Source organism: Acomys russatus, chromosome 2, assembly GCF_903995435.1.
Source record: "Acomys russatus chromosome 2, mAcoRus1.1, whole genome shotgun sequence".
Lineage (NCBI taxonomy): Eukaryota > Metazoa > Chordata > Mammalia > Rodentia > Muridae > Acomys > Acomys russatus.
Genome location: NC_067138.1, coordinates 93,162,906 through 93,190,741, shown reverse-complemented (window position 1 = coordinate 93,190,741; position 27,836 = coordinate 93,162,906). Strand labels below are relative to the sequence as shown.

The 27,836-nt window shown below is 46.0% G+C and overlaps 1 protein-coding gene across 2 annotated transcripts in view; it reads left to right on the top strand.

The window, feature by feature from the left end:
• Slc24a2 (solute carrier family 24 member 2) overlaps positions 1–27,836 on the top strand; it is a 237,510-nt gene that overhangs the window by 178,535 nt on the left and 31,139 nt on the right. The window contains exons 5-7 of one of the 2 annotated variants that reach the window (XM_051164026.1): positions 3,041–3,091; positions 21,463–21,561; positions 25,944–26,062. In XM_051164026.1, coding sequence (XP_051019983.1) covers positions 3,041–3,091; positions 21,463–21,561; positions 25,944–26,062 — 269 coding nt within the window. The remainder of the gene's footprint in view (positions 1–3,040; positions 3,092–21,462; positions 21,562–25,943; positions 26,063–27,836) is intronic. The other variant, XM_051164027.1, reaches the window with a different exon arrangement.

Genomic DNA, 27,836 nt, shown 5'->3' with positions numbered 1-27,836 from the left:
GAGAAACCGTTCAAAGAAGAGGCAGCAGGTGATTCCCAGCCTGGTGACACACCACTCTTCCAATCCCCGCTGCCTCTTGTTCAGGAGCTACAGTGAATGCTGCTAGCTGGAACTAAGCAGGGACCTTCTAAGCTTTCCAAGCTCCTTCCCTCAAAAGACTCTCAGTTGCGTCCTCATCCACATAAGTTGAAGGTAGCAGGGTAGTAGCTATGCACACCTTTAATCGCAACACTCTGGAGACAGAGGCAAGCAGATCTGTGGGTTCAAGGCTAGCCTGGTCTACAGAGCAAGTTCCAGGACAGCCAGGGCTACATGGGGAAACCCCATCTCAAAAAAACTAAAGTAAATAAATAAACAGATGATAGATAGATAGATGGGTGGGTGGGTGCATGGATGGAAGGATGGACAGATGGAAAACACGTTGAAGGTGTCTTGAGAAGGTGCAATGGTTTGAGGGGTGGGTGGTTTGGAGGTCCAGTTCTTGCACAGGTAAGTTTCATTATGCCTGCTGGGCCCTTACAGCCAGGTTAGGCCTGACCACAGGCTGTCGACACACAGGAGCTGAGGCCTCTTTCCATGGGACATTCCTAGCCTGTGTGAGGAGCTCTGGCACATGCCCACTGTGTTTGTCCCGCTTGCATGTTGTATTCCCTTGTCCTGCACCACCCAGGACCCCAGGATCAGGGAACAGGGCAGTGTGGCTCATGGAGATGTTGCCCTGCTTCCCTCGGGATGTGGCTGCAGAGTTGACCATCTCATCATCCCGTGGCTGCCAACGAAGACTGTTGTAGTCGGCTGACTCCGTCCTCCATCCTTTCCTGGAAACGTGGTCCCTTCTGCTTGAGTGGATACTATTCCCTTTGGCTTACTCCTTCCTCCTGCTTGACTGGCCATGTAAACTATTGCTATGCAGCTTTTCACTGCCCTCACTCCCCGTTGTTTGCCTTATTTTTTTTCCATAAAGTGTGCCCTGTTCTTGTTCCTCTGTGCCATTCATCATTCAAAGAAGCAACTCAGAGACAGCCTAGATATTGCCATGGTGCAAGGCTGTGTGAGGCTTTGTTAATAAGTGAACAGCTCCGACTCTGCGTCAGCATAGAGTGACAAATAGTGCTATTGTATTTATTATCCATGGTTCCCCTAGAGATAAAGTTCAAAACAATATCATCTGCCACAAACAAATGTTTCACAGGCTGGGATCGATACATGAAAACAGGTGTGTGCGTACAGAAAGAGCTGCCTTCTGAAAAGATGGATCCATTGACACGCAGTGATGTGTCATCACTGTGCAGAACATGGTTGACAGCCAGCTTTGCAAACACAGGACCACCCACATCCTATTTCCTGAGCAGATAATAGAAGATTCCAGCTGTTTATTCCTCTGCTTTACCAGGGAGAAGAAAGGGAAGGAAGAAAAAAAAAACCAACAACAACAACAACACGATCTGTTGGCTGATAGAATTTATCAATTTACTGCAAGGTTATACACACACATGCCTATTACATAAAGCCACCATCAACATACAATTAATATTTATGATCTACTCTTCTGTAAATACACATGCATACACTCACACCAACTGTTCTTAAAATAACAGAAAAAAATATTTTACTAAAAGCAATACCCAGAAATCTCACACATACACACACACACACACACACACACACACACACACACACACACACGTCTCATTGAAGCACCCGCGTCTTTTGTGATGACTCTAATGAAGGGTAGAATAGGTGAGATTCACAGGAACATAAAGATGGGGTGATTTTTCTCCCCAGAGGCCTAGCTTTCTGCTGGTGTATTAGAATAGCTTTAGATGAAATTAGACACGCGGGCAGAGCTATCTAGAGAAGGAAAGGTGCAAATGCCCAGTGCAAGGATGCTCGCCGTCTGCTGTAAGCAGGGTCCTGCATCTGTCTCACACAGGCTCGCGATTTATGAGTGGCTTCACACATAGGTTTTCAGCATCTGTCCAAGGCAACAGTCCATCGACACGTTCTGTGGAGTCACAAGAGTGTCTCTTGAGTCTTAATTAATTTCCTGAAGTTTACTGGGAGAATGTTGTTATGACCAAGGAAAAAAGAACATTTTTAATCTGTTTACATCATTGCTCAAAATAATCTGGGATTTTGAAAAGAACAAAAAATACCTAAGTTTCTTTAGTTAAACTAAAATTAAAACAAAAAGAAGAAAGAAATAACATTCCTACCTCCTCTCCCCTAACCCAGTTACCACGCCCCAGCTAACTCCAACATCCCTGCCTCCCAGTGATCTCCAGTACAGATGGATCCCCGGGCTCATCTACACTCAGAAGCCCGAAAACTGGTCCCCCTACCCCTGCTCTTTGCACTACAGCAGGCCATGCCCTGGTCCTCAGGTTATGCTATTCTCTCACATGGCTCAGCCAGGTGGGCATCCCTGGGAAGATGCCTCACTGATGCTCCCAGTGCTCTGAGTGCCAGTGGCAGCTTGCCCATCATCCTGCACACACAACACTCGGTGTTTCATCTAATATATGAGATCCTCAGTGACAAGAGAGTTAAAACTGGGCTGTCTGTATAGAGTCAGTCCAAATAGCCTCCCTATTCTCTAAGAGGTGTTGGGGGCTTGAAAAGCCACGTAGTTACTTTTGGGCTACCAAACATGGCAAGTGTCTACAAGGTTCCCTGGGTCTAAATGGCAGCTCTTGCACGGTCCTTTCCTCCTGGAGTGTCACCTCTACAAAAGCTGTGAGTTTAGGAAAGGCCTGGGCTGAAGCACCTTTGCCAAGTGTTCTGTTTTGTTGAGTGTGAAACTATCGTGTCCTAGTCTGTACCACACGGCCCAGGCCACCCTCAGTTGACTAATATATTTTCAGTGATTCTGAAAACGGGCCGTGAAGCCGTCTGCCACATGGCTCATGTTTGCACATCTCCGTGTAGTGACGGTTGCTGAATTTGACAGTATAACTCTGAATCTGATTAATTGAGAATGTGTAAAAGCAAAAGTTCTTGCTCGTTCCTTATCTTTGTGTCTTTTACTGTGATGTTGTAGAACTTGGATCATATGGAAAACTAAAATATTATGACACAATGACTGAAGAAGGTAAGAATGATTTCAGAATTGTATGCCATTGGCCTTTGCTTTTCCTTCTTTCATTTATGGTGTCTGTTGCTTGCCCATTTTTTAACCTCTTTATTTTCTTCATTGCATGATCTCAGTAACATTATATGGGTTTTGTTTTTTGTTGGTTTTTGTTGTTGTTGTTGTTTTTTGAGTTCTGCATTTTTGTCTAGTTTTTGCCATTGTGTTTAGTTGGAATTAGAGACGTGCAATACCATGGGTAATTATGTCATTCCATTCAAACAATGAAGCCATCCCAGTTATATAACACACGCAGAGAAATGGTGTCAGCAATACAAGCACAAATCAACATCCATGTACTCACAGGAACAGACAAAAACATGGCCCCCCGGCGCTCTCCTGAGATGCCCTGCATTTCAGAGGGGGACTAAGTTCTGATGGATTTGTTTGTGCAAAAGCAATGAAATACCTAAAGTGGTGTATACACCTTAAACCAGCCAGAAGCCCAGGTCTCAAGCAGAGGACGGTGGGCTTGTGTCTTCAGGCGCTGCCATCCCTGCCAACTCAAACAAGAACCTTAATCTGATAGGCCAGAGACACCACTCCAGAAACCAGAGTTGTTTATATGAGGTTCCCACTCTATGAGGTCAGGTGAATCACTTGAACACTTTCCTAAGTCAGTATTTATGTTAAAATGCGCTTACTAATGAATTCAGTCCCTATCTCAGAGAAAGAATAACTTTGTCCCAGGCAGAATCACTTTTCATAATTATTTAATTTTGAAACAGAATCGTACTTAGAATAGCATTTGACATTTTTTGAATTCTTATAAAGGGAGTTATCTTCCCATCCTGGCTGATATTCCACACATATCTCCACATTTTGAGGAATATGTAATATTTGTTTTCAAAAAAGTCATTTGAAGTTTTTGCATGGTTCCTTCTCTGATACTAGCAAGCAAACAGAAGGTACTAGAATGTCCTTCAACACAATAAATTCCCAAACGTGTTGCATATCTTGCATTCAGCTTCCAGTATTTCTTAGCTGCCTCAGTTTGCTAAAGATCTCCTAGTTGCTTCGCATGCACAAAGTGGACCATCTGACAGTCCTTCATAAGAGGAAAGCCTTCTCAGGCCCTCCCGGTTCCGGCTTCTGTACATACCTGGGCCCTTCGCCATTGCCGTCCTGGGTTTCTGGTTAACCACTGGAGTGTGGTTAAGTCATCTGGCCACTAAGAAGATCCCAGGAAGAGTCCTGTCAACAGCCAGCGAAAAAAGCAGATCCTTGGTCAGTGAGAGGCTGCTTCTAAGGACAAGCGCCCTTCTATGAGAGGACAGAAAGAGCCCTCTCTACACTGAACAGCCCCCAGCATGCCGCCTAGCTCTGGGGAGAGGGTTTATTAACTTCTACTGGCCTCTCACCAATGGCCACTATGTCCTTAACAACACCCTGCCCGTGGCCTGCCAGCCCCAACTCTTCCGTGTCTCCTTGTCACTTCTGTGTCCCTTTCTCTCTTGCTGTTTCTTTCTTTCCTCTTTGTACAACCATCCGAGCGAATGTTGTTGTGCAGTCTCCTTCCTCTTTCCCTGCTGCCCCAGATAAGATCACATGGGCATACAGTAGCGGCCCTTGCAGTCTGATGGTATCACTTGCAAAGGATTGGGATTTGGAGGAGGAAAACACAAGTCTATCTGTTGTCTGGACCATCCTAATGGTCCTCAGGTTAGGAAGCTTGACTGCTTGTGTTTTGGTGGCCTCGTGGATCACCTTGAACATCTTTATCACTTTGACTTTCCCTCTCCTCATGTGTTTCCCACCGTCTTATTCTGAGCTAAACATCTGTTCCCGTTATGATAAGCAAATAATAACTAAGGCAGTAGTCCGTGATACAGTGTCCTGTGGTGTTACTAGGTATATTTCCACATCCGGGAAAGAAGCACAAAGAGACTTTTGACTTAGACCTCTTTACCAGGTGACTCTTGGTCCTTGGCTGTGCATCATGCAGAGGCCTCGGGTATACAGGGTTCTCAGGATTCTTTGATCAGAGAAATCTTTCTTACGTGGATCCTCTTGTGGGACCACCCTGGAAGTGTTACCTGAGGCCAACCCTTCATCTGGAGTGAAAACCTCTAAAAGAGACAGATCTTTCCAACACCTAGCCATCCCTTTGAGGTACCAGCATAAAGGATACTGTGGAACAGAGGTTCAGCCCTCCCAGACCACACTGTTTGTCAGGACAAGCCAAACTTGGCTTAAACCTAATTCTTCGATTCTATCAAAGAGACCCAACGTCGGCTTGGATCCCTCAGACCTGACAATGGACATTCCCAGGGGCTTGTCACATCTCGCTTTAAAATAAGAATCATAACTGTGATTTAAGAGCCTCCGTGCTGTACAATTTAAGGGAGTGTAATAAAGACGGAGCTGTTTGGGGCAATAACTGTGGGTTCACCACCTTTGGGAAATACTCCACTCCATTTAAGCACTTATACAGTTTTAGCACTATGACTAGCAAGGCTTTATTATGTTGGCTCATGTGATGAGTCATTATAACTACTTACAGGATTCTCTGCGCATGAAGTAAGATAGCTACTTGCAGCAAATCTTTTTTGTCCTCCTTAATTGGATCAGATGGAAAGATGCATTACTCATGGCATCTCATCTCCAGAGAAGAACGGAATAGGGACGTTTGAACACACAGAGCTGTCCCTACACAGGATTTTTGAGCACCTACTTGTGCTGGGCATCCTACTGGGTACTCTGAGGGAACGAGAAGGAAGAGCAGGCAGCTTGGTCACGTGACACTCACAGACAAGGGAGAGCAATAACAGAGAATGACTGAGGCACCAGGAGCTCAGAGGACCTGTAGAAAAGATGTCTCCCAGTGGGGAAAGGAGAGAGAGGACCTTTATGAAGAAGGTGCTCTTTGAGAACCTTAACAGGCTAGTAGATATGGGATAAACTGCAGAAAGGAGATTGATGAGACCAGCTGACGGGGCTGAAAGAAAGGTAAAAGGGGATGCCACTCCAGCATTTGTGAGGTGCCTGGGTGCAGGCCTGTGGGTTTTGTAAACTTTGCATTATCTCCTGCGCACCATGATCACATGGGTAGGCTGTAAGGACAGTGGGGGAAAATGAAGTCTTTTAGTACTTGAAGACACTGAGACCCATAGGAGCAAAGCGATTCATCTGGGAACGAAGAGACATTAAATGCAGATGTGGGTCCTGAACTCAGTACAACCTGCACCAGAGCCCTGCCTTGTGCAGGTGCCTCAGGGGAGCACTGCCATTCAAGTTCTCGCCTACCGCTGCCTTGGCTTCTTCGTCTCTTTAACAAAGTGCCCCAACAGGTGCAACAGCTCAAGCCATCTGTTCATCAACATGAGGATACATGAAGTGGTAGGGTAGGGTTGGGAGCTGTGGCTATCAAAGAACCTTCTTAAGAACTTCTGCCTGGGGCGGGGGCACATGAGAGATGAAGGCTGTAAGATATTATAGGGCAGTGGGGTCTGTCTCTCAGCCCTGGGAACCTACAGCAGACAGAGTCCCAGAAGCTCCAGTCAAACACTGCCTCTGTAGTTACACTCCTGTTCCCATGAGTGTCTAACCAGTGTGTCCCCTTAACAATAATTCCATAGGAATTATTTTACAGACATAAGAGGTTAGTGAACTTTGCTTCCCCCCCCCCCCAAGGACTGTATTTGCTTTTAGAACAAGACATTTGTGGAAATTCAGCTGAATGCCCCTAATTGTTGTGTTTTCCATGACCTCAGATTCACTCGCACACAAAGGGGGCGGGGACAGGGAAGTCACCACCTCCTTGTCTCCTCAGAAAATAACACCCCATATTCATGGAAGAGCAACTTCAAATCTTTAAAGTGAGTAATCCATAGTTTACTCCTCATTTGCATATACCCAGATTTCATATCATTCTCACATTGGAGAATTCTCAATAAATTGACCATAACTTCTTTTCTTAACATTGCTCTAAAAGCAAATGTATAAAGTTGCTCAAGGACGATGAGATGGCTCAGCAGATAAAGGCACTTGCTGCCCAGTCTGATATCTTGAGTCAGTCCCCAGGACCTACATGTTGGAAAGAGAGAACCTATTCCCACAAATTGCCCTCTTATCTCTAGATAGGCACCATGGCACAAGCCCCCCCCACACAAAAAACCCAAATGTACAAAAGAAAAAAGTTATCTCAACATATTTTGGGGCCCAATATAGCTGAACCCAATGTCTCAAACATACTAGGCAAGCACTCAGTCACAGAGTGCTGGCCTACTCTTGCCAGCCCTAGTTTATATAATACATTTAAAGCAAACGCAGGGCTGGAGAGATGGCTCAGAGGTTAAGAGCACTGGCTGCTCTTCCATAGGTCCTGATTTCAATTCCCATCTAGAATGAGATCTGGTGCCCTATTCTGGCCTGCATATGTACATATAGGCAGAACCCTGTATACATAATAAATAAATACATATTTAATAAATAAAGCAAAAGCAATAGGCATGAGTAATCATTTTTGCTCTTTGGAGAGCATCATTTTTATAGAGACAGGTAGGTAGCTGGACAGTTACCTTGACAGACATTATTGAAAGCTGTGCTGTGTGGCCAAAACTGCCTGCACCATGTTGTCCTGAAGCCATTGTCACTTAACAAAGCCATTTGCAGAAGAGAAGATTTCACCAAAAGATCTGGTCAGTGTTCATTTGTATAAGTAAAAGATAGAAGAAGTTGTGGTAGTGAGAACAAAAATTATGAATACCTTTCCTTAATAGAATTAAAAGCCTGCTTCATGGCAACCAAGAGCCTCTTTACCTAAGAAGCTGTTGATATGTTGTGTGAATCATGGGGTCCTAAACTAGATATGTGGCTAGATTTTTTTTCAATTGTTTCAGGGAAACAAAAGCACCAACCACTCATAGTCCTTCAGCCACCCAGTGTTCTTAGCTGCTGTGAGCTAACACTTCTCCTTCAAAGACAGCTGGGATCACCAGTGCTTTCCATTGCCCAAGAAAAACCATAGCAATGAAACAAGCCCTTGGGTTATCTGTTGCCTTTCCTGAGTATTTTAATTACTGCTTAAATATATATGACTGCATCATATACACTGCTATTATCAGATAGGGCTGGTTCAGTAATAAATATCAGAAAATCCAAATTAGCAATGTCTTAATCGGGTGGAAGTTCATTTCTCTCTCAAATAGGACCCAGAATATGTACTAGCCCTACAGTAATTCGAAACCCAGGCTCATCCCACGTACCTTGCTGCTTCAGCACCCTAAAGTGCCTTAAGGGTTCCCTCATGGCCCAAAATGTCTGCTGCTGAAGCCCCAAGCTTACATCCACAGTCCCAGAAGGTAAAAAGGTCAAAATTATGTCATAGCCTCACTTCACACCCTCAGGTATCCACAGTTCCACTCCCCCAGATGTTTTCTTTTGATTTCAAGGAACTTTCCCTGAAAGTCAATACATCTTTGAAAGTTGAATCCTCCTCTACTGCTGTCCCTAACTATGAACCTAGCATTACACAGGCAAGCCTTGTCACATGACTACTTTGAAGGCAGACTGGAAATGCAGTTGAAAAAAAAAAACAAATAAATGTGATAAGTTACTGCCCCTAATAATTAGGTAGAAAATCATTAGGCAGTGAAAACAGAAGAGACATTGACAGGCAACTTGAAGTCCCATAACAGGGAAATCTCACTCTCAGATACCTAGGCGTGGGTAAGGAAGATTGAGATAGAGGCAAGCCATGTGTGCTCATGGCAACTCTGGGAAACAACCAAGCAGAGATACTGAGGAGGATTTTATAAAAGGCTGGGCTTGGGAGTGCTGTCAGATAAAGCCATATATGTAAATTTACAAGTCATACATATATTCTTAAAAGTTACACAACTGGATGTTAGTAAGTGACTTGTTGGTGGGAAAGATGGCAGCCGACTGAGCTTTTGGTGACTCCAAAGTTGTGACTCTGCAAAGAAGAGAAGGCCCAAGTAGGAAGGCCACTGGGTGAGGAAGATGTCCCAAAAAGCAAGGGAAGATCACATTCCAAAGGTGGCAGCTGTCAGATGAGAGTAGCAATGAGTGGACGGTGAGAACAGGGAATCACTGTGCTGGAAAGGTCAGTTTGCAAGGTGGTGAGGGGTCATAGTGATGGGGTCTAGAGACCAGATTTAAGGAAGTGTAGGGATACACAGCTAAGAGAGAGGAAACATGGCTTGAAATGTATGGGTTGTTGTAGCACTAAGGGGCTAAGGATGATGGGGCTCTCCTGTGCAGTGCTGCCATATTACTGTGGTACATTGATAGCAGGAGTAATAGATAAAAACTTGATAGAAAGCTTTAAAATCAGGGAAACTGAAGGGACAGCTAGGTAGGGATTTGGGGTATAGAGGTGGTGGAGTTACAGGTTGAGGGAGATGTTCTAACAGCAAGGAAGGAGTGGAAAGGTTATTTCAAAGGCTACAAGAGGGGCTTCTGGATACAGTGTTTGAGTTGGAATAAAAGAAATGAAGCTTGCAGAAAGAAGTCAAGGACACAGTGGAAGTTTGCTGCCTTCAGGACCAAGAGGTCGCATCAGGTTAGGAACATCCAAAGCCATCTGAGGATACAGGTCCAGATGCTGGTGGGTGATCCAGACATCCTACTGGGATGAAAGGATGTTGCTTATCCCTAGGAACAGCCTAACGGTTCTCAGCTCTTTCTTGGAATAAATCCATGGGCCATCTGTCATGGGAAAGCAGTGTCTGTCTTGTCAGAAGGGAGAACTTCAAGTCCCTTGGCGGCCAGCTGGTGGTAGCTTCATGACTAGGAAAAGAAATCAACCTTCTTCATTTCAAAGAGAAAATTCAGCCCAGCCTAGGAAAGCCTTTTTCCTCAGACATATCCAATGTCAGGGTGACCTTGCTTAGAAAGGTACACACCCCCTTCTCTGGAGAAGAATGTTAAGATGATGGACACCCAAAACCCCTCACTCGTATCCATGACCGACCCTTAGAAAATAAGACACCACTCAATGGCTTGCCACTCACAGCAGCTGGGTGCCTCCTAGCTCACACACCTAAGGTTAAAAAATCTTAAATAGTGTTTGGTCCAGTTCACAAATAGTAGACCAGCTACTAGACCTTGAAAGAATAGAAAGTGGTATATTCCCTTCTTACTACTAATGTAAACTTTCACCAGAGTAGAAATGGTAATCACAAGCTAATTTATTCATTAAAGCTATTTTTTTATAAAAATATTACATGCACACAAAAGTCCAAGAGAGACACTCCATAAGGAAAGAGCACGAAGTGTCCTTTCTACCCTATAATTTCCATACTCTGACAGTGGGGTCACAACCTACAGGTTGAGAACCTCTGGTGTAGGTGCATATACATAATACAAATATCCAAAATCAGAATCGTCAGGCCAGAGAGTATACATACATATCTCACCTTCTGAAAGACATTTCTAAAGTACCCTCCGTAGTAGCTCACTGACTTACGTGCCTATTTGCAGTGCCTGGGATAGCAAGGCAAGATTTAAATAAGCCCTTTGAAGCCAGATGTTTCCTGACTCCATTGCAAAGCAGATAGATGTTTTAATGGATCTACCACCTAACTGCTTGTTTTAGAGACCTGGGTTTTTAGTAGAGTTGAGTTAAAGCCAGGATACAGCTATGGTTGAAGTGGTTGCCCTCAAAGTTAAGTGACAAGGCTATTCCTCCTACATAGGATTATCTCATTCTTTAGCTCTGTTCCAGACCCCTGACACCCTCAAAGTATGTCTGGGAAGCACATTGTGGGCTACGTCTCTACATACTAGTGAGAGAGATTGGATCCCCACTGTGCACAGGCACCATTGCTCTCTCTACATTCTGGTGAGAGAGGTGGGAACCCCACTGTGTGCAGACATCACTGGAGCCCCACTGTGCATAGGCACCATTGCCCTCTCTACCACCTAGTGACCAGGGCAGGAGCCCCACTGTGCACAGGCACCATTGCCCTCTCTACCAGATAGTGACCAAGACAGGAGCCCCACTGTGCACAGGCACCATTGCCCTCTCTACCAGATAGTGACCAAGGCAGGAGCCCATGTGCAGACACCATTTCCAGTACTGTGTTACGTTTCATCATTCCAGTTCATGGTTAAATCCATCCAGTCCAACCTTCCATGGTGAGGGAAAGTCTGAGCACTTAAACAGATGCTTTCTGGAAGGCTGGGCTTTGTCCAGAAAATAAATGTCTGAATTCATCATGACTTCTTCAAGGATGTATTCTGGCAAGTGTCTCCCTGGGCCTGGATCTTAAATGTGTATAACCAAGCTAAGCAGCTAGTATTGGGCACCGGGTCTGTCAGAGACCAGCTTCAGCCCTGCAGACAAAGCTGCCATCTTACTGAAGACTGGGACCAGGGAGTTCTTCCTATGAGAATACATCTGCTGCTCAAATGCATTGCATCTTATTTTCCTGATCTAAACTGTCAGCAGTAAAAGCAGAAAGATCAGACTTGGCAAGCTCAGGCTGATTTTTGCCACACTGCATATGTAGAAGGTGTTAAATGGCAGCAGAAGGCAAATTGTAGATGCTTCACCCTGTCTGTTTCTGACATCCCTAGAACTCACAATGTTAGATGTCTCGCCTTCATCAGTCAAACCAGAATACTGTGATTCTAAATTAATTATCCCCCCAATACACAAAGAGCTCTGTCTTTCTGTCTCTTTGGAAAGAGAGAAAGAGGGGCTAGGGAGATGGCTCCTTAGTTCAGAGCACTGGCTGCTCTTCCAGAGGACCTGAGTACTCACATCTCTTGGTGGCTCACTACCATCTGTAACTCTCATCCCAGGGGACCTGATTCCCTTTTCTTACTTCAAGGGGCAACACACACACACACACACACACACACACACACACACACACACACACCGTATATAGACAGACATGCAGGCAAAACACCTGTGCTCATAAATAAATGAGAGAAAGGAAAGAAGGAAGGAAGGAGGGAAGGAATTAAGGAAAAATCCGTTGCCAAAGAAAGCAGTCATGCTCACTTAAGCATGATTAATCTCTTATGATTAACGCTAAGAAGTGAATTTTCTCATTTCAGTCTTGGCTTCTATGCCTTGAGTTAAGGAGTCCTGGCCTGTGCTGGCATTTCTGCTGCCACAAACCCAAAAGATTTGCAGGTACTAGACTACAGTGTAGAGTGGATGCCTTGAGTTAAGGAGTCCTGGCCTGGGCTGCCATTTCTGCTGCTGCAAATCCAAAAGATTTGCAGGTACTAGACTACAGTGTAGAGTAGAGGGGAATGAAGAACAGAAAGATTTGCAGGTACTAGACTACAGTGTAGAGTAGAGGGAAATGAAGAACAGAAAGGAGTTTAAAAAAAAAAAAAAAAAAAAAAAAAAAAAAAAAAAAAACAGGAAAAACTAGGAATTCAAATTAAGTACCAGTTCCTATACACAGGAAATCCATGTGACCACAAATTATACCCCCCCAAAAAAGGCACAAAATAGTTACTACTGCAAATTAAGCTTTAGCAGATCTAACATCTTTTACTTTACATCAAGATAAAGCTCTGCGTAATATGCTGCTTCATCAGCAGAAAGGGGCTGGTGTTAGTTTCTGGGTTTTTATAACCAGTATGCAGAGGCACACTCCAGGTCCAAGTCTTAAAGAGCTGCCCAGGACAAGACATCACCACCTCTTAGGAAATGCTTGGATTAAATGCTGGTGAGCCTCTGGATGCGCCGCCTACGGTGTCTCTTTATCCGTTACTTTCTTAGCGTTCTCCAAGGACTCAGGGTGGAAACCAAGAAAGATGTAAAGCTTCCTTTATAGGCTCACCTAGCTCAAAAGCCCAAATCCAAGAAACAGACTTCATTGAGTCCTCTGTGCCTGAGAGCTGGAAATGTTCACAGAGTAAGGTGCCTAAAACAGAGCAAGCTCCCTGACAGGCCCCGCTGGGCACCCTACTTCTGAAACATTGCGGGAAAGACCTGCTACAAGCCGTTTAGCTTGTGAACTTCAAATTTCCTCTAGATTGCATTAGAGATGTTTTCAGAGATGACAACGTAATTTATTGCTGCTGATAAACTTTGGATATCTACCAAAAGTGTGAACTTCGGCAGCTCCCTGAGGCTTCTGACATGGGCCTCTAGGTTTTCCCTCTTTTTCTTTTTTTTTTCTTTTCGTTTTTGGTTTTTCAAGACAGGGTTTCTTTGTGTAGCCTTGGCTGTCCTGGACTCGCTTTGTAGACCAGGCTGGCCTCAAGTTTACAGAGATCTGCCTGCCTCTGCCTCCCGAGTGCTGGGATTAAAGGCATGTGCCACCACATCCAGCTGGGCTTTCCCTCTTAAAATATTAAAGAATTAAGTTTGATACAACAATCCAAGCTCCTCCTCCACCAGCCCCTTTTCTGTTGTTTATAGTAATGGTGCTATAGCCACAAACCCCCAAGGCTAGGCTTGCTCCAGCATTGGGGAGCAGATACAGCAGTCATGTGCTTGATAACCAAATGCTAGCTAGGGAGGGGATCAGGGGGCAGATAGCAGTGTGCTGTCATAGAAGAGAGAGAACCCTGGAAGCTAAGATGCCTAGCGTGAAATCTGGCAGAATAAGAGAAAATACTTAGTGTGGAGCATTGGGAGCCATGTGGAAGATGAATGGAGGTTCAAGAGGCAGTATGGAAACTGGAATCCAGCGAAGATGCTAGAGGTAACAACAGCCAAGGGGGCTTAGCACGAAAGATTCAAAGGTAGAGTCAAAAGGTCTTGGCATTGGTGGGGTGTTAGACCTGGAGGGGGAAGGGGAGTGGGGGCGATATCCCCAGGAGGCAGGAGATGATAGTGTAGATGTCATCAATGGCTTGCACACTCCCAAGAGACAGGATGATGCACGATGTTTGGAGCATTTCAGTTTGTCAGAGATACACCTGAGTGGAAGTGTCAGTCTTTCAGATAACAGGGTCTGGGGCTTGGGATTTGTGGACGTTCAAGTAGCATGCAGTTGGCTCTTCTGGGGAGAAGAGAGAATGGGGAAGGGGGACCAGGAGGAGCTCTGAGGGTTGCTGACATTTGAAGAGGTCTCTAGAGGGGATGATTTTGAGGATAGGGTAAAGGAAACCAAATGCTACAGAGAAATCAGGTTATAAGGAGGCAAAAAAAATAACCAAGGGCAGGTACCCTGGAGGTTAGCCAGGGGCACCAGCATAGTCAGTGGGGTACCTGCAAGGGGAAAGTGAGAGGTCAGTGCCTGCAGGAACTGAAGGCCCCAAAAGGATGGCATTATGACCTTGAGCTTGAGACAAGAGGCAAAGACTGAAGATTGAAGATGATACAAAGTCTGTGAGAGAAAAGTCTGTACACTGGAAACATTAAGAACAAAAATGTCAGTATTCAAATACCAACTTGTAAAATGTTGGCAATATCTCAGTGTGTTTACAAAAGTGGGCTCATTTTCCCCATGATGAGGTAACTAGCCCACAGACACGCATGCATGCACACGTGGGCGTATACATGCACGTGCGCACATATGACATAATAAATTCACACTGGACAGTCCTATGCATTCTCACTCATTACAGATACACTCATATGAGCATTACCTATGAATGTAATGGCAATTGAATCATGTTCATCACTTCTACTATGATGTTCATTCACAATTGACTAAAGTCAGTTACGATAATAATTTAATCTCCTTAACATCAATGTGGCATAAATGGTTTACATGATGATTCTCAGAATGAGAAAAATAATTTAGAGACTGTATTTCAAAAACCGACTTAGGGATGAATAAAAATCCTATGTTTTAAGATAAAATTATTATCTTTGAATTTTAACAAGTATCAAATGATTTTCTTTAAAGAATAAAAATCAAGCCAGTCCCTACTGAAAAATGACTGTTTCACAGAGTTTGCAGAATGACCCATTTCATCATCCTGTGCTAGGTAGTCTCTTGCCGAAGGACCTTTTCATTTTTATTCCCTGAGCTCACACACACAATGCGTGTCTGTGTGTATATGCTCACACATGCACACACACACACCCACTCATACATGCACATGCACACACCACACAAGCACACACACATTCATTTCATTGCAATGTGCACCTGATGATGGTATTGTTGCTTTTGACGGCTGAGCCATCTCTCCATCCCACAAGCCTGGCATTGCTGAGGGATAGAAGATGGCTGGGACAAGACCTCTTCTCAGAGAAGTCTGCCCTCTAGTGGTGAAAATGGGTATGTGGCCAGGACTGACTGGCGCAAGTGCTATGAGAGCAATGAGGGAGGAGCAGGACCCAGCCTTCTCTCTCTGGGTCTTCACAACACTCCCTAAATCTCCTCCTCCAGCCCAAAGACTTTTGGACGGACCCTGGAAATTCACCAAATGGGGAAACAAATGCCTTTTATCCCTGGACCAAAAGTACTCACTACATCCCAGTTACCTCCTATGTATCACTAGAAAGTTCTCAGGTTGGGAGATTCTCTCAGTTCCACCGCAGCCATAACCTTGGAAGGAGAGGACCGAACTTAAGTTATGGCCAGTAGGAAGGAAGTCTAAGCGTATCTGCTTGTCCCCAGATGATGAGCACAAGGTTTATTGAGCTCTACTGGGTGCAGAGACAGAGACAAGAAGGAACAATGGTAAAAAGCCCCACCCCACCCAGCTTTTCCATCAGTAGAAAACAATATATAAACAATAGCAATAATGGTAATGGAAATAAGCTAGGGATAGGAAGTGCTAGGGATAGGAAGTGCTAGAGATAGGAAGTGCTAGGGATAGGAAGTGCTAGAGATAGGAAGTGCTAGGGATAGGAAGTGCTAGGGATAGGAAGTGCTAGGGATAGGAAGTGCTAGGGATAGGAAGTGCTAGAGAGGGGCTGCTAGGGGAAGCCAGGGCGAGCCAGGGACAGATATCAGAAGGAAGTGAGACAGTGATCCTCTGGCTTCTGAGGGGAGAGCTTTGCCCAGAACAGGCCAGTCGTGTCGAGGTCCAGAGTGAAAGGTTGCACAGTGTTATCAAGAAACAGGAAGGAGCTAGCCTGGATGGAGCAGAGCAAGGAGATGGGAGGGAACAGGGTGCTGAGGCATCAGGTAGAGTCCTGCAGGCAGCTGTCAGGCCCTGTACCAGCCCATCCACCCAAGAAAGGATTAATATGACCTAATTTATCCATCCCTGGAGGTGCTAGGATGACGGAGAGGTAAAGGAAGAAGGGGACATACCAAGGGGCTAAATTGCTCCTGTGGGGAGCCTTGGTAGGACTCAGGGAATGAAGGCTGGAGGGGGAAGTGGGCTGCAATGATGTGGAAGTGGAAACAACTGGTTTGCCGATGGGTGGCTCAAGAAAAAGAGAGGTGCTTGGGGTGACCCATGGCACCACCTCGGTTCTGGCAAAGCCTTCTTAGAACGAGGAAGTCCTGTCTGCTTCATTCCAGTCTGGGCTTTCAAAAGAAACAATCGATGTGCGTGGGGTCCAGGAGCTCAGGTGACCTTTGGCTTTCGAAGCTGCCTGCCAAGCCCTGAACTTCAAAGAAAGAGACAGAGAAGACAGAGTTGAACACACAGAAATAGACTTGAAAAGACTTGTTTTCAAGTTTTCTCTCCCCCGCTCATGTTTTTTTTTTTTCTCAAAGTGGCTGGCTCCCTTTACGTCTGTCTCTTTTGCCCCATTTTTTTCCCCCTCTGCATTGCTGATGCTCAGCCTGTGACAGTCTGGACCTAATGTGGTCACAAGGCCAAAGGGTCCCTTTTGGCAGTTGCCTATTACAGGCTTGCTGTGGAAAATATGAGGGGGGCTGTATTGGTTTGTTTGTTTATTTATTTATTTATTTATTTATTTATTTATTTATTTATTTATTTTTAACAGCAGGGCAGAAGCCAAGTTTACCTTACCTCCCTGAGTGAACGGGGGTAGGGGGGGTGGTCTTGAGACTTCTGATTTACCTCAAAGTGGTCCAGCCAAGGTTTTTGGTGGCTGTTTTTCTCAGTTCACTCTCATTCCCAGGAAGCTCTCAGGTCCCATCTTTTCCCTTCCAGGCTTCCTGACCACCCCCTCAACGCACCCTCCTGTGAGGACACTCAGCTGGTACTCTTGCACATTTCAGATCAAACTAAACTATACTAAAATTGTGTGCCAGGTTTGACGTAGGTGCCTCACGATCCCAGCCGAGTTTGCTATTTCCGAGGCTTCTAAGTATACAAATATCTGTAGCTATATAAAAAGACAACACCTTCAGGGTTTGCACCACAGCAGGGATATTTTTAAAGCTGCTTTGAACCCGGCTAAAAAAAAATCACTCCGTGGCTCACCTTGAAAAGTGTTCAAAGGGTGTCTTGATTCTTTCTTGCCAGACACAAAGCAGCATGGTTGTTTCTTATGCCCATCCTCTGTGCCCCCACCTAAACGCAGGCTTAACACCTAGAGGTGATTTTTAGAGGATTCCCTGAATCCAACAAGCTGAACTGAGCATGCCTGCCTTTGTCGGCCTCTGCCTTCCAACCCGCAGGAGAGTGTGTGTGCTAAGTGCTGAAGGTGGGCCTTGCTAAAAACTAACCTTCAAGACATAAGGGTGCCATCATCAACACTTGGAATGAGAATACTTCCCAGCTCAGAATAATAGGACTAAGGACAGTCATGGGAAGAATATGCAGGAAAGAAATTGAAGAATTCCTTGCCAGCCTTGGCAGCTTTGCTCAGCTGCCCATGGGACTAAACCCCCAAGAGAAAGAGGCCTTGTAAGAGCACAGAAAACTGGAAAACTCTTGCAGCATGGAAAACAGTGACACCACAAGTAAAAAAAAAAAAAATCCCCACTGATAGTCACATAATTTAGAGCCACAACAACCCAGCCCCATCCTCACTTCCCACTCTATCTGCGGTAGCTCTTGCAGAATTTGGGAAGACCACACCAGATATGGCCAGGTTTGGGTTGAAAGATGCCTCATGGCAAAGTGAGTGGCTACAGCCAGACATCTTTGAGGGTCCACTTTTTAAATCATCTCTCTCTGGCACATACATAAGCCGGGGCATGAGTCTTATAAGCATGGACAATCCATAAGAGCCACTTTGCACTGCGCCTTCTTGGCTACGATTTGTGACTTGAGGGCAGTATTTAAGCAAGGTCGGTCCACACGGGCTTGCTTCTTCTGTACCTTTTTCTACTTTGTTACTGTGTTATACACAGGGTTTTTTAATTAAATATTTTTTATTTTGTTTATTTTTTACATATACATTTATATTATTACACATATATATAATAAACTACCTACAGCAAGAAGAACCACGACACAATCAGGAATTATTTAAGTGTTACGTTCATAGTGGTTTTGGCTATTTGTATTTGGCAGCCTTGAAGAAAACATCTTTCCTATCTTGGTGCATCTAAGATTCTGAGTGTAAATCAATATCTATCACATCTCATCCTTATCAATTTAAAACAGCTATCTAGTCCTAAAAACATCTTAACCCCTAAACAACTAAGCTTCATTGTAAGACTAAACTATCTGAGACTTGAGAAGGAATAAAATTAATTACCTGAGTATACAGGGAGTGCAGGTTAGCAGCTTCCCAAATGAGAATATCACAGAGACAGTTTTCTACCTGAACAGTCACCCAACACTCTCTGTAACATTGGAGCATCATCTTCAGCCTTCTGACCCAATATATCTGACAGACATATTTGTGAGGCAGAAACTATTGAGGACTTGCTCACCCTGTCTTGGCAGAGTTTGGCTGCCAACTCTGCCCGCATCCAAGCTTGCCCATTTTTAGGCAGAATTCTGTCTGTGGTAGAGACGAGGATATTCTTAACCATCTCTCCAGCCCTGTTATATACAGTTTTAAAGCAATGTATTTCATAGACATACAAAGTAATATAAGTTCATATGTGGATCCCTCACAATAGCAGAAAGATTTTTGTTAGCAGAAACAAGAACTGCAGAAACCTCTGTTTGTGTCTCCTTGGTGTAAAACACACGATTTGGAGACTCCTTGGTATTGTCTTCCATGAAAAGTAACCCCTTTAGGATTAAGGTTGTAGGGTCCTAAAGGACAACCTCTTCTCTTCCTGGTGCTCAGAGAAGACTACCCAGAGGCACCTGGCATGTGCTGAGCCACCCCCAAGCAGTCGCACCCCTACCGCCTCCTTTATATTTCTTCTTTTTCTCTTCCTTTCAGAACTTCCTTTTACCTCCTCCTCTTCCTAGTCCCAGGATGTCTTTCCTTCTGCCTTTTCTGCCCACAGTTTACCATGGAGAGTAAATAGAAACCAACGAGTCCAGACCACCTTCTAGGATGAACACCTGCCCATCCCCTCATCCTTCCTTCCCTCCCGTTCCTTACGGTGTCTGACTTAGTCCATTCTCCATCACGGTGACAATGCCCTGGAGAAAAACAACTTCAGATAAACTCAGATTTACTTCGTCTCCTAGTTTCAGCACTTGAGTTGCCCATCGCCTGTTTCCTTGCTTGGATCCGAGGGAAGGCAGAACATCATGGCGGTGAAAGAAAGCCTGTGGCAAAGGCTGCTCACTTTATAGTGCCAGGAAGGAAAGAGAAATAACAGGAAGGGGCTAGGATCCTGTTATCCCCTACAGAGTCATGCATTCCTCCAAGGACACCTTGCCTGCCCCAGTTCCCACCACCTCCACTGGCCTACTTAAATGTCTAATCCATCAATGAAGTAGATCACTGATAAGAATTACTGACAATCTGTTTCCTCTGAAAATGTACTCTCAGACCCAGCATCAGGGCACTAAGCCCCTAGGTATCACTGACCCAGTCAAGTTGACCATCCAAATTAGCTCTCACGCAGCACAAGACACATTCTGACCTTACCTTTTGTTTCTCGTGGGCCCACTGCTGCCTTTGGGAGAACAGTTACGCAGCACACTCACTGCCTAGACTAACACTTTTGCATAGTAAGAAATTTAGGTAGGGGCTTCCCTGGATAAAGGGCTGACCCCCCTCAAGCATGACGACCTGGCTTCAATCACCAGAACCCACATGGTAGAATGAAAAAAAAAAAAAAACTCACCCCCACAAGATGACCTCTGATCTCCACATGTATGCCATAGCATGCATATGCCCTCCCAATTAAAAAAAAAAAAGGTTTGATACATTTAAATTCAAGAGCTTATAATGTTATTCAAAAACATGTTTAAAAAAAAAAGGATATTTAGATTGGTTGCTATTGGAGCCTTGAGCAGAAATGACCCCATCCTATGTCACCTTCACATAGGTGTTGGCACGTTCTGTCACTCTGAGCCCATGATAGAAGTCATCATTCTGACCTGCCATGGTTCCCATACATGGGGACGGAAGGGGAGGTGTGCAGGTGCTCGCCTGCCATGCCCAGCCGTGCGGGAGGCACTTTCCAAGAAAAATATTTTCATTTGTTTTGCTTGAAAAGTGCAATAAGATTCCGCACCCCCCCCCAATACTGTGCTGCTAGGTATCACAGCCAACAAAACAGCCCAGTAGGAAACTGAGGGGCTGAGGGTGTTTTGAGAAACACATCATGCTGGAATCTAGGAAGCAATCAGTTTAAAATGCGAGTCTTCTGCGCCTTAAATATTCCCAAGGAAGAAAACCAAAGATTAAAAGAGGAAAAAAAATGTGCTCCGTGTCCCTAACTGCTACACTTTGCATGCCTGTTTTGTGTGCTTGTTGCATGCGTTTACCCATTAACTACGTCAATAAGGAAGGAGAAATGAGGCGCCACACCTGTGGCCCAGCTGTTTACAGTGATGGTTTTGAGCATGGTGGGTTTTTTTTTTTTTTTTCCAGCACCTTCCCCAAAGTGCCTCATCACCAACATGCTCTTTCCGTCATTCTTTGTCCTAAGTCCCCAAACGGAAGCGGTCACCGCCTTGATGCTTTAATTGCGGCTGACTCAGCTTCTCTGGAAAGCTACGATGTCTGTCCCTGACTGCTTTGGAAGCTGCAATCATGACAAATGCTTGAAAACCAAAGTCAAGCCGAGGGACAGCTGGCCTTGGCTTTCCTTCCCAGCCATTGTCCAAAGCAGATCCGGGGATGAGCGTTTAAGGCCCAGAGCAGCTGTGGGTCTTCAGCTTCATTTTGAGGTCTCAGAAGTAGGGGTGGTGTCGGGGATGCTTGACGTCTTCGTGGCATTATGTGAGTGCCTGGGAGGGAGGAAGAGGTCCAAGTCACACCTTCCTTCATGGTCCAGCAGCTTGCAGCTCTCAGAGAACCAGGCTGAAGAATCCACCGAGGTAAGAAAGTGCTCTCTGTGTAGGTTGAAAAGCTTTTGGGTTTTGGATGGATGTGCGGTCCCTGCTGTAGCGCAGCCGCCTACGTGGAGAAGGCCGCACACCTGCCTTGGCAAGCCTTCCTTCTCACTCTCTGTCTTTCCCGCCACTTTCTCTCACTTTAGGGAGGTTCAGAGAAAAAGCTTCAATTCTGCACAAAATCGCCAAGAAGAAATGCCAAGTGGAGGAGAATGAGAGGCAGAACGGCGCTGCCAATCATGTGGGTGAGTCAAAGACCCATCCGCTGTCCTTCCCTGGAGGGTGTGCGGGGCAGCGGGCAGCTTAGAGGCAGGCCAATGTGGTCATCCGTGACCCAGTGCCGGGGCAGCGGGGAGCTGAGAGACAGGCCAGTGTGGGCCCCTCTGACCCAGTGCCGGGGCAGCGGGGAGCTAAGAGACAGGCCAGTGTGGGCACCCCTGACCCAGTGCCGGGGTAGCGGGGAGCTAAGAGACAGACCAGTGTGGGCACCCCTGACCCAGTGCCAGGGTAGCAGGGAGTTGAGAGACAGGCTAGTGTGGGCACCCCTGACCCAGTGCCGGGGCAGCGGGGAGCTGAGATACAGACTAGTGTGGGCACCCCTGACCCAGTGCCGGGGCAGCGGGGAGCTGAGAGACAGACTAGTGTGGGCACCCCTGACCCAGTGCCGGGTTAGCGGGGAGCTGAGAGACAGGACCAGTGTGGGCACCCTTGACCCAGTGCCAGGGTAGCGGGGAGCTGAGAGACAGGACCAGTGTGGTCACCCCTGACCCAGTGCCAGGGTAGTGGGGAGCTGAGAGACAGGCCAGTGTGTGCACCCCTGACCCAGTGCCAGCTCAGCTTCTTCCTACGCAATGAAATGAGCCTTGTTTCTCCAGCTGGAACAGGGCAGGAACGGGCACATATGGCTCCAATAACACTACAGGAGGTCCCCCAAGGTCTAGTAATTATAACCAGATCACCAGGTAGCCTGTTCAAGAGATGACAGTCACTTGCCTTCAGAAAGTCACACACACACAAAAGAGACACAGCCAAGTCACCCATGTTTAGCCAGAGGTGAGAGCCTTGCCTCTGTATGTTTGACTGGCGACTAGACTGTACATCTCTGATACTGCTTGCAGCACCACTTCCCTCCCACCCCCCAAATCACAACTCAATTACCCCCAACAGAGTCCTTTTAAATCCATGGCACCTCCTCTTTCTTGAGAATTCAATATGAGGACTGGGGAGAAGGATTAGCAGAAAAAGTGCTTGTGTATGTAAGTGTGAGGACCTAAGTCCAGGTCCCAGCACCCACATGGGCGGGAGTGGTGGCCCCACCTGTAATCTCAGCACTCAGGTGCCAGGGGCAGACAGAAGACTCCCCAGGGTGACACTGGCCAATATAGCAAATTCTGGGTTCCCCAAGAGACTCTGCCTCAGTTTTAAAAAAAAAAGTGGATAACAGCCACATACACATGTGTACTTCTATACATGGGCCTCCATATACATGTGCACACATGTACACCACACATACACATGTGAACACGTGAACACATGCTTTTACACCACACACATATACACAGGCCATAAAATAAAGTTAGGCAAAATGAGCCTAGGTCTGTCTTGGCTGACGTTTCTAGAACTCCTGTGTGACCAGATTGTGACATTCAGGCATCTTATTTTACCTCGGGGCACCGTGTTCCCTTTCTCCCATCTGTAACTATAATAAAGCTCTCATTTCTAAATTCAGACTAAATTTAACCTAATCTGGATCCATGCTGTAAAGGAAGCTATTGCCCAAGTGACTAAAATTATCTGCAGACAGATTTCAACAGTTTTGCCCTCAGAATACTCCATAGATGAGCTCCTGCCTCTCGCGCCATCCTGAATCCTAGCCCAGGCAGAACTTCAGCCAAAGACCAGTCAAGAGTCAGCTGAGTATGGATGGAGAAAGGGGTCAGTAGTCAGTTCAGACGTTCGCTAGGACTGTGTTATGAGCCATGGGTTTTTGTCTGATCCTCTGTGTCCCTAAACCTGGACACGTATTTTCAAAATGAGCAAAGTTTTGTATTGTAAAGTCAACAGGGAAAGTCACTGCCTGGTTAAGCGCTGGGTGTGATTATGTTGTTGTGGTTGTTGTTGTTGTTGTTGTTGTCCTATTACAGGGGCTACTTTTTCTACTCTGCTTGTTGGTTTCCCTTTTTGGGGATGAAGTAGATTGGAAGTAGAAGGTTTGTGTGGCTGGGTTCACTCCCAGACCTCCTCCTGCAGACTGGCAAGTGTAGGCTTAGATTTAATCAGCCATGATATATAACCCCAGAATTCCCCGCTGATGGGACCAAGTGAGGGACTTGGTAACGAGAGGAGTGTGTATGGAAAATCTGTACTTTCCAAAGTTATCTCAGGGTTTATTTTCATGTTTTTTGTGACAACAAGGAGTAAGGTTTAAAAGCATACTCAATTTAGAGGCTGCTCCTGGGAGGTAGGCTCTTACTTGTCTCTGTCTACCCTGGCTCTCAATTCTAAATTCAGACTAAATTTAACCTAAACTGGATCATTAAGTGCTTTGGATCCCTGAACCCAGGGATTCCGGGGTCAAGTTTGGCCTCAGCAAGCTTCTCTGGAAGGTGTATAATGGCTTTTGTGTCCCACAAGTACTTTGTATGTTTTAGTTTAAATAGCTGAATGAGACATACATAGCCTGGCAGGGCTACCGACAGCAGTGCATCCCACATCACCAACACTATTAATCATGGTTGGATCAGGGAAACACAGATTCCTACACTTTCCATACCTTCATTTATGCCTCAGAACACCAGGATTGATTGCATCAGCATTTCCCTAGGATCTGCAGTAATCTAGTGCTTCAAACCAAACATTTTTATGGAGTTCTTTTGGTGAGGGGTGCATAATAGGGTCTCCCTATAAAACCCAGGCTGGCCTTGAACTTGTGACAGTTCTACCTACCAAGTGCTGAGATCTTAGGCTTTAATTTCCTATGCACTAATGACAGAAATAATTGACTGTTCTGAAATTGCTTGAAAAAGAAAAAGAAAAAAGAACTTCTGTCCTTCCCTGAGCATCCTGTGAGCGATCACATCAGGCACAGACCCTAAGTCCTGACTCAGCACCACACAAGCTTCCTCTCCTGACCCTGAGCAGAGCTGGCGCCAGTGGAAGCCTTTCTGTTTCTTTCTTTATTTAAAAGGTGTATATTTATTTCTGTGTGTTTACATGTGCCCCACATGCACACAGGTGCCCATGGGAGCCCAGGATAGAGTGTTGGACCACTTAGAACTATAGTAAAGTACAATGTGAATGCTGGCAACTGTATGTAGATCTCTGAAAGAGCCCTAAATGTTCATAACTGCTGAGAAATCTCTTCAGTCTTGCTGGGAGACTTTCTGTTTCACTCCCACTTAAGTTCCAGTTGAACCTAATGGAGCCTGAGCACTAGTCACCTGAAGATGCTTCTCTTAGCTCCAGGGGGGGGGAGAGAATATATATATGTATATATACATACATACATACATACATATATATACATATATATATTGCAGAAACCAATTTCAGTGACAGAGATTCAGATCATTCATTGCTGGCTTGCGCACACCCTGTTCTGAGTACTTTACATGTGCTTTCCTGCCTCTCTGCTGGTGGGGCAGTGGTAGCAGCAATAGCAGTAATTGTAGTAGTGGCACTGTTCCGCAGCACCGAAGTTCTCCAGGTGAGGGAAGTGAATGCCACAGAAGTTGAGGCACTTGCTGAGGGGCATACAGCATAAACTGTAGAGTGAGAATATAAAACACCGGCCCATCCGGTTCCCAATGTTACCGAGTCCCAGGGCCTGGCCTGGGACTTCGGGTCTCTTCTCCTGTCTCAGGAAAGCCTGACTGTGTTTGCTGGCCTGTAGTTTCTCTTTAGCTTGCTCTCTCACTCAGGAGTGTCACAGACTTGGGCTGTGTCCCTTGTCTCAGCTCTTCTTGGCTTTTCTTGGAACAGGACACCCAGTGCACAATGTGATAGGAGTGTTCACAGGATTGTAAAAAGAGACAGCTGGCCAAGTCCTCCTTCCCTATGTCCCCTTCCTCCTCTCCCAGCACTGGCAGTTTTATCTCATGGAGAGTATTAGAGCTGAAAGCAGAGGCCCTTGCCTGACCATCAGCCACAGTGGACCGTTCACTTCATACAGGAGGTGTCCCAGCCTAGAGGAAAGGGGGCCTGCTAACGATGGCAGCCTGGTGCTGATAGCATAGCCTAGAACAAGCTTGCCTGGCCAGTGTCCCTTGCAGGGGGTGGGAGGGCATGATCCTATTACAGAGGTGATTCAGCTATCTCACAGTCTGTATCTAAATGTCTAAAGGTATGTATCTGTGTCCTTGGGTGGCCTGTCACATATGGCAGCTGATAAGACCTCCAGAGTGGTAGCTCCATGGGCGGTAGAAGCCAGAGCTATGGGCAGGGCAGAGACAGCACACAAGGCAGCACAGGGTGAATGGTGAAAACCCTTTGCCAGTGCCCAGCACCAGCTTCCAGTCTCAGATGCCTCCTCCTCACCTTCTGACCGCCTTCTTAGAACATTCATTATGACATGGCCCTTATAACCACTGGTTCTGATTGTTTTCCTTGTGTTTAAATTATGCCACAGAAAAAATTGAACTCCCCAACAGCACGAGCATGGAAGTCGAAATGACGCCGTCAAGTGAAGCTTCGGAGCCCGTGCAGAATGGAAACCTTTCCCACAGCATTGAAGCCGCAGATGCCCCGGTATGATGCCTGAGCATGACACTACAGTGCCTTGGTGGCCCAGCTCCAAGTTGGGTGGACACCAAGGAAGGGCTAATTCATGTATGTGTCTTTCCTGGGGCCTCACATGGGGCAACCTCTGTGTACACCGAATGAACACCCAAATTCTCTAAGCCAAAGTTTTCTCAGGGTAAATGGAAGGGCAGGTGTATCAGAGTCTGGGCAGGAAAATCCGAATATGTGGTGTGTGTGTGTGTGTGTGTGTGTGTGTGTGTGTGTGTGTGTGTGTGTGTTCAGGCATTGACATCTCCACTATGCAGCTGAGGAAACCAAGCTGGATGGAATAATTGGTTCCCTGGGTTACCTACTTGCAAGTAGTGATCTGAGAGTTCGTCTCCGGCATGTCTAAATACAGTGCCCAGGCTGCCTCTACCAACAAGCACTGCCTTTAGACTGCAGTTGTTCAAACAGTGGGCAGAAGCAAGTGGTACATGCTAAATGTTTGGGTCTTATCCTGATCAAATAAACCAGAACTTCTAAAGCACGGGACCCCCCAGCTTCGCATCTAGTCAAGACCCCCTTCCCCGAATCAGAGTTTCCACAGATTGAAAGGCATTTCCAAATCCTCAAGCGGGTGGAGAGGTTCTCACTTTCGTGTGCTGTAGTGAGGCGCAGGTGTGGGGTGGACTGGCCTTCCCAGTGGTGACAGCGCTTCTGGCCGAAGGACCACAGTTGGAACAGCAGCACCCTGAAGTTTGCAAGCCAGTCTTGTCCCAGAATGTTTTCAATGATCTGTTATGCAGTATCTACAGAGAGAACTGAGCCTGGGGCCAGCGTGTTCTAGCGCCGCCTTCCTTGATGTCACGAAATGCTCTGCAGTGGGGACAGTCTGCCCTTCTGTTACTTTCTTGCCTGTTGCCCCTCATCTCTAAAAGGAATTCAGAAAAAAGTATCTCTCCATTTATCTGAAGAGAGCTCAGCTTTCTCTGCCCTTGTGTCCTCTGCCTTCCAGCTTCTCACCCTCCTGCCCAGAGCCCTGGGCTGCCACCGCGTCATCTCAGCAGTGATCTGGCACAGCGGCTTATGTCCACATGGATAAGCAGCATGTTGGTGGCAGGAGGCAGGCCCCAAGGACATCTGGCTGCCCTCTGGGCTGGCACCGTCACAGGTGTGCAGAGGAATACCTCATCACCATGCCATCCCATCTGCCTGGCCAAGGGACATCTGTGTCCCTTCAAGGGAGGACTTTCCTGCAGGGGAGTGAAAGTCTCTCTGACTCCTGTCTATAGAGCTGCCCCAGGGAGATGGGCAGATTTGTGTGCTGTGCCGCTCCACTGGAGAGCAGTCGGGCCATCAAAAAGTCATCACTGCAGCTGGCTACAGGGTGACTTGCTGGTGCATTCCAAAGCCATAGGGCGAGTTGCCAGCCTGACTGGGCACTCACCTCCTCCTCCTGAAAGCACAAATCCTGACAATACTACCTTTTTGATGCTATTGTGAAAGCTAAATGTGCCTTTGGCACAGAGCCACACCCTGGCTACTTCCTTACATCATATGCCCAAACTGGCTGCTTAGACAGCATTCACCCCTTCTCTTGAAAGGCTGTATAAGTATACATTTTTTGAGATGATTAGGGATATAAATAAGTCAGCCAACAAACATTTGGTAGGTAATACTGACCCAGAGTGACCACGGAGGTCTCTATGCACAGTGCTCTGGGAGCATGCAAAAAAAATAAAAAAATAAAAATAATTTTAAAAGTCAATCCCAGCTGGGGGAGGAATGAAAACTCTGT